Source organism: Vigna umbellata, chromosome 1, assembly GCF_029865625.1.
Source record: "Vigna umbellata cultivar VRB3 chromosome 1, Vumbellata_1.0, whole genome shotgun sequence".
Lineage (NCBI taxonomy): Eukaryota > Viridiplantae > Streptophyta > Magnoliopsida > Fabales > Fabaceae > Vigna > Vigna umbellata.
Window position 1 is genome coordinate 24,770,318 of NC_142165.1, and position 7,664 is coordinate 24,777,981.

General features: G+C 34.6%; 1 protein-coding gene across 1 annotated transcript; it reads left to right on the top strand.

Annotated features, from left to right (window-relative positions):
• The first annotated feature begins 2,341 nt into the window (after window positions 1-2,341).
• LOC124841139 (putative wall-associated receptor kinase-like 16) lies at window positions 2,342-5,802 on the top strand. The gene is made up of 3 exons (XM_047317341.2): window positions 2,342-3,236; window positions 3,984-4,157; window positions 4,492-5,802. The coding sequence occupies exons 1-3, from the start codon at window positions 2,342-2,344 to the stop codon at window positions 5,694-5,696; spliced, it is 2,274 nt and encodes a 757-aa protein (XP_047173297.1). The 3' UTR covers window positions 5,697-5,802.
• The last annotated feature ends 1,862 nt before the right edge of the window (window positions 5,803-7,664 follow it).

A 7,664-nucleotide genomic window follows, 5' to 3' on the forward strand; every position in this document is an offset into this window, starting at 1 on the left:
CGTTTAGGGCCCCAGTAATGATTCCCACGATCTTCACTAATGATTCCCACGATCTTCACTAATGATTCCCACTTAACAAACTTCCACTAATGTTTCCCACTCCACCAACCCTCCAATTATGTCTGCCTACCTAATGATTCCATTATCAACAGTCATCCAATAGTCTCCTGTGGAATTTCAAACCAATAGATGTGATTAAAACATGTAAGAACCGAAACAAAATTATCATTGTATCATGATTTGTCAACTCAAATTAACAAAATAAATCCAAGAACGACAAAAATAGTTTTGGGTCTATTCAAGCAATTAAAGAACTTGATCTCAATACTCTATCAAATCTAATGAACATATATTCTAAGCATAGTTTATGAGAAATTCGTCCAAAAAGACAGCATATATTGCAACAAATTTATGTATTTCTACCATCCAATGAATCAGTACAATCTAAGGAAGTTGGTTTACTGGCAAAAGAGATTTGCAAGTCCATAAAATATCATCAAGGGAAGGGAAGGGACCAAGTGGGACTATTTTTGGTCCAGCGACACTCCGACGGCAGTCCGGCGGCCACCGCAAGGGTCCGGCACAGGGAAGGAAGCGGGTGGGAGGAATCGATACTCAAAACGCAAACTTGGTTGGCTGGGCCGGAGGGAAGACGATGCCGTCTTCGGTTCGTCTGCCAACACTGGCGCTGCGGCGACCCGCAAACGGAACTGCGTGGCTGGGTGGAAGACGACGGACACCGGCGGCACTGGATGGAGCGAAAACGGCAACGTCTACGGGCGGCGCGTATCCGGCGACAGCTGTGGTGGCTGGTTCGAAGGAAAGAAGGTGCTCCATCAAATGTTCTCCGTTTTCTCTCTCTCTCAAAATATTTGAATCTCAAATTTTCGAAACAACCCTAAAATTTGAATCTGCCCCCAATTCTGTCATTGCCACGTCATTTTAATTTTTGAAACGCACACCCCAATCTGCCCGTGCCCGTGCCCGTCCTCGCCACGTCAGCGTTGAAGCAGGTTTCATCAGACTTTCTCAGAACGCAGCAGCTTTTTCCAACCAAAACGTGGGCCGCTCAAACGCTGACACGTGTGCTGTGTCGAAATGTTGTCAAAATTTGTTGTCTAAGTATTATTTTCCTAATAAAAGATGACGAATATTGACTACGCGGGTAAGTCTAGGTCAAGGGTTATAACAGATATAAAATTAAACCTATTTAAATTGTAAATAATAAGAAGTTGTTATACAATAACATAACACAATAATAAAGGAAATATTTAATTATATTGTAGCCTAGTGGACACACACATCAATATCTTCTTTCGCCATCAACATGTCAACTTTCTCTTAAATGATAAAATATAGTTATAAATATGAACCAAATTGATACCTGTGCATCCTTTTGTCAAAGATCAACATGTCAAAACGAATTAACTAAATAAATAGCATCAACATGTCAATTCTAAATAAAACTTAATCATACACAAGAATTTATCATGGAAAGATGAACATGTATGTGATGATTTGGCAGTCATGTGTTGTTGACATGTCAAACTATATATATATATATATATATATATATATATATATATATATATATATATATATGTCATGCCCGGTAAAAGAATTGATACAAACCACATGGATGCCAAGTCTTGCCTATTACCATTTCAAAGCATAATATTCCTACGCATTAATATTACTAATTGAGTTTCTCTAAGTCATCTCTACACATAAAAACTTAAAAAAACTTGATTAAGATAAGTTTTAAAAGGATTCTCATACCACATCTTAGTAACAAGTAAGTTTGTATCTAACTCAATTCTTCAAAATCAAAAAGATTGTACTAAGTTATATTCCTAATTAATTTAAAACTCATTAATTTTTAATTTCTTTTTCATTTAGGATAAATTAGTTTTTATGTTTTTTTATAATTTAACATATAGTTAAAAAAAAATTGGCTTAATAATATTTTTTGTTCATATTTTTTATTCAATGTTTTCCCTTAAAAACTATATATTTCTTTCCCTTAAATCAGCATTAACATCATTCTTTTGATTTTTTTGGAATCGGAGAATAAATACTTAAAAAAGTAAATGATTTTTATGAGTAGGCTCACCATTAAAAAACACATTAAGTCTTTAAAAAATAATATTATATGTATATGTATATGTATATGTGTGTGCAAATATAAAAAAAAATTCACATTTATTCAAAAGTAAATAAGAAAAAGTCTTAATCATGATTATAGACATAAAATAATTAAAAAAAATACTATTACTACTTGTGCCCGGTCAATCTAAATTCCTCTTACTATAAATTGTATCGAAAATGATATTGTGCACATATGGAAACAATGAGATTGAAGGAGATGCAGAAGCAGCTGACCAGACTGACCGTGGTGTTATTGATGGCAGTAGCAGCAGCCAGCCAAGCCCTGCCCGGCTGCCCGAACTCCTGCGGAAGTGTTTCATCGATTCCGTATCCATTCGGCATCGGCACTTCAGACCTCACCGGTGAAAACTGTTTTTTGGAGATAGAATTGAATCTCACATGCACAAACTCAACCTTATATCGCGGTAAAGGTAACGTCCAAATTCTGAACATAACCCTCGACGGTAAAATCGACATGCTTGCTGGCATCTCCAAGGTCTGCAAAAACGAATTGCTAGGTGGAGTACAAACACAGGGAACCGATCCCTTTCTCATAACACCGGCTTTCGCCATTTCTAGTGAGGACAACAAGTTCGTGAGCGTAGGCTGCGACACCTACGGCTATCTCAACAGTTTCCAGAACGGCACAGAATCTTCAACGGGGTGCTTGACCCGATGCGACACCTTAGAGAGCGTTAAAAGCATGCAGAGAAGTGGAAACTGCACGGGCATAGGGTGTTGCCAGGTCGACATTCCTCCTGGGATGAACAACATCACTTTTCAAGCTTTCTCCTTCAACAATTTCAATTCCACTTCCAATTTTAACAAGTGTGGCTACTCCTTCGTCGTCAAAAACGGCAACTACACTTTCTCCGTCGATCATTTAAGCCTCCTCCCGTTCAATATGACACCTCTTGTCATGGATTGGAGCGTTGGAAGCGACACGTGCGAAGCTTCCATGCTCAGAGCAGATTATGCATGCAAGAGTCCTTATAGCGAGTGTGAGAACTCCCCGTTTGCATATGGTTACCGATGCAACTGTAAACCTGGGTTTCAGGGAAACGCGTACCTTCTCCATGGCTGCGAAGGTAATTCATTGATTTATTACTTAATTAATTATGCTAACATTAATTCTGCATCTAGACAAATTTAAGAACTAATTTTCGTGAGTCAAATTAGCATACACATTTTTCTTAATTTATCCTAATTATGATTAATTTGAAAACTCGAAATTCTAATACAATATGGTCACGTCACGGTATTCCAAACAGCCGGCCATTGAAATATATATGTATATACATGATCGGTGGCCTTTACAAATGTCTTTAGAAATTTCATGAATGACGTAATGATGGTTATTCCAATTACATTGTATTCATAATCAAACGAAATATAATAATAATTAAGTCCCGAGTCATTAGAAATGCTAAAAGATTATCATACTTAATAATTTATTATTTTATGTCAATTTCTTTCATAGAAAATATATTATGAAATTTTTCTTGTTAAATATTTATTTTAATTTAATATAATGTGGTCATAAGTCTTTTTCTTTATATAACTTAGAAGTACTGGATATTGAAATTATGCACTACTTCAATTAAAGTTTCACAAAAGGAAAGTCGTGTCTATCCTATTCGACTTCTACTTCAACCACAGTCATCATTGTCAATCATGATTTCACTCAAATTTAAGATTGAAATAGTATTCATTAAACATGTCGTTTTTACAATAAAGTGAAGCACAACGTATCCATAAACATGTGATGTTCAACAAAAATGCACCAGTTTTATAAATTCGATTCATTTAGACTTACAATTTAATTTTCTTTGTAGATATACCTGAGTGTAGTAGTAACAAACACACTTGCGATAGTGAAGATCATTGTCGTGAAACTCCGGGCTCTTTTGAATGTTTCTGTCCTGACGGACTTATTGGAAATGGGACAGAAGAAGGCGGAGGATGCCACCCAAGGCAGCAGGCCGATGCTTTTACGAAGATCGTCATCGGTAAGTAAATAAAAAAATGATTTCAGTTTTGTTTTTCTTGATTTTAAATAAATAGTTATTCAACATTGAATTAATAAAATAATTTGTGGTTATGGAAATGAAGTGTTTCTATGAAAACCTTAAGAATAAAAATATTTACTCATTAAACGGATAATATATTAACAGTGTACTTTTTTTAAATTTTTCTTAACTTAAAATACTATTATGTTACTAAAGTAAATATTTTATTTTTTAAAAGATATCAAAATAGATTTTTTTTATAAAAAAATGGGTTATTAAAATTTTCTCACTCTATTGTATAATTGCTTTATTCATATTCATATTTTGGTAACAGGCGCAGGTGTAGGATTAGTTGCACTGTTCATAGGGGTTTCTTGGTTGTACTTGGTGTACCAGAAAAGGAAAGTTTTAAAATTAAAACAGAAGTTTTTTCAGCAGAACGGAGGCATAATTCTGAGACAACAACTATCCAAAAACGAAGACTCATCTCAGACCACTACAATTTTCAGTGCAGAGCAACTTAAGAAAGCCACCAACAATTTTGACGAGAGCTTAATCATAGGTAAAGGAGGTTATGGTACAGTTTTCAAAGGAGTTCTCTCAAACAACAAAGTTGTAGCTATCAAAAAGTCCAAGATAGTGGATCAGAACCAGGTGGAACAATTCATCAATGAGGTCATTATACTGTCACAGATCAATCACAGGAACGTGGTCAAACTCTTGGGATGTTGTCTGGAGACAGAAGTGCCTTTACTAGTCTATGAATTTGTTAACAATGGCACCCTTTATGATTATTTGCATAACCAAGGTCAGGGAGTCAATGTGTCATGGAAAACACGTCTAAGAATAGCTACAGAAGCAGCTGCAGCTCTATCATATTTGCACTCAGCAGCTTCCATACCCATCATCCACAGAGATGTGAAGACTGCTAACATACTCTTAGATGACACTTACACTGCCAAAGTCTCTGACTTTGGAGCTTCAAGATTGGTTCCACTTGACCAAACTGAAATAGCCACAATTGTGCAAGGAACCTTTGGGTATTTAGACCCGGAGTACATGCAATCAAGCCAGTTGACTGAAAAGAGTGATGTCTATAGCTTTGGGGTGGTTCTTGTAGAGTTGCTAACGGGGGAGAAACCTTTCTCTTTTGACAGGGCAGAAGAGAAAAGAAGTCTTACAGTTCACTTTCTATGTAGATTGAAAGAGGATCGTCTGTTTGATGTTGTTCAGGTAGGACTTTTGGATGAAGAAAACCAGCAAGAGATTATGCAGGTTGCTATTCTTGCTGCCAGATGCCTTAGACTTACAGGGGAGGAAAGGCCTAGCATGAAGGAAGTGACGATGGAATTAGAAGGAATAAAGCTTACAGAGAAACACCCTTGGGTCAATACAGGAAAGAACTTTGAGGAGAGTGAATACTTGCTTTATGAGGCACAAAGCTCTTATGAAAATGGTGATAATAGTAGTGGCCAACGGAATACTGGATATGATAGTTTGAGAGAACTTGAACTTATTGACTTTGGTAATGGAAGATGATACACGCACACTGCATAACAACATGTATTTCCACTTCTGTTTATTTCAATGAACAACATATTTCTTCAATCACTATTTCATGTAGTTAGCAATATTATGATTCTACCTTTTGCCCTATTTGTTGACTCGTTTTAACTTCTTTTCTGTCATATTTTATTTATTCTTCTCTGCAAGAGAAAAAGTAATTTTTATTCATACTGTTTCGGAAATTGCTTACAAATGCATTAGTAGTTGCATCAGATTGCATTCCAAGCCTATTTATGAGTATTTCATAAACATGATTTAAGAAGAAGTAACTTCTGAGAAATACAAAACTTATACTTTGTTTTGGATGAAAATAAAGGAAAGATGAATAAAGACAGGTGTGATATTTTTTGTGGATTTACATTGATATCCTCTTTTAGTGTATCCAAATGTTAGACTGGAGTGCATTGACAAAGTCAACAGTATTCTTGGCAATTGGTGTTAGTTAAAGACCAAAAGTCCCAATGTTCATAGGTTTCGTCCATAATATAGGTCGCTTGGTTGTCTCTAAGACAACTTGGTCCTAATTAATATGTCATTTGTATTATATATTGTTAGAGAAAAAAAATCAATTCCTATTATTTTAACTGAGCATTTAAATATAACAAAGTTTAAAGTAGGAAGAAGTTACGTCTATAGATACAAAATGAGTGCATGTATTTCATTTGACACATACGTAGAGAACCATGCAGTTTTCCGTTACATCTAATGTGTGAACAATGATGATAATTAGACAATAAATATAATTAAAGAGTTTAAGTCAACATGAACTTATTAGACCTATTGATTCTAATAAGGGATTATATAAACGATTATCCAGATATTTATTTTTTAGATGTGAATCTCGGACTTATGAATGGAAATACCCATAAAACTCAGAAAAAAATAAGGAAGTGAGTTAAACAAAAGGAAAAAAAATTTGGAAAAAAAAAGTAACTTTGACAAAAATAAATAAAGTGACTTAGACAAAATTTTTTTTGTTGATAACCTCAAACCAATCAATCAAATATTGATTAATATCGAACACTAGTTCTTAAAAATGATTATTCTTCTCAAAAATGAAATATTTCAAATGTTCTTGGAAATTCTTGCTCTCATTAAATCATTTGTATCTATATACAATAGGATCCCAATTCATAGATCTCTCGGTTCGAGAAATCAAAATACGAGGATCAAACCATTTCTTTTAACACATTTTCAAATTTAATAAATGTTGGTTGATCGTGTATTTTCTTCTAGTTTGATTATTCAGTGTATCATTCCGTGTTTGATACCTTTAAATTCTAAATTTCAAGTTGAAATTTAATCAATTCAATATATTTCTTATGTAACTTGGGTGCCATATTGGATTTGAATAAGATTTCATATTAGTCTATATTGATTTACTTCCACTATGTTATTGTTAGAAAATACAACTATTTTAGGTTTTGAACCTTCTACATTATTTTCTCAAGAGGTTTGGACCCATTTTTTTATGATTCAAGTTAAATACAAACTTTATTCAAATATATTTTAAGATTCAAACTAAAACTTAAATGTCTAACCACTTTTTAAAAGCATATATTTTTATATGTCCTAATATTTACACAATGTCACTAGTACACTCAAGGGATATGACCTCGGTTATTTTCGGTTATAGGCACCGGTTCCGTAACTGAGGTATATACAGACGAGGTAAAAAATCTACCTCTTTTTGCCTTGGTTGCGAACCGAGTAAAAAACTATAGGATTTTGCCTCGGTTTCTGCTGAACCGAGTCAATATCTTGGATTCTACTGTCCTGCTTGGACCTAAATTGAGGCGTATAGTGGTTTTTATTTTCCAGAAAATGTTCCAGAAAGTTGCAGAAAGCACTGAAGCAGAAAGCACAAAAAATGTTCACGGTCTACTGCCATCAAAAATTGCAGACCCAACTAAGCTCAATCTGCCCCCAATCCAAGAGTCT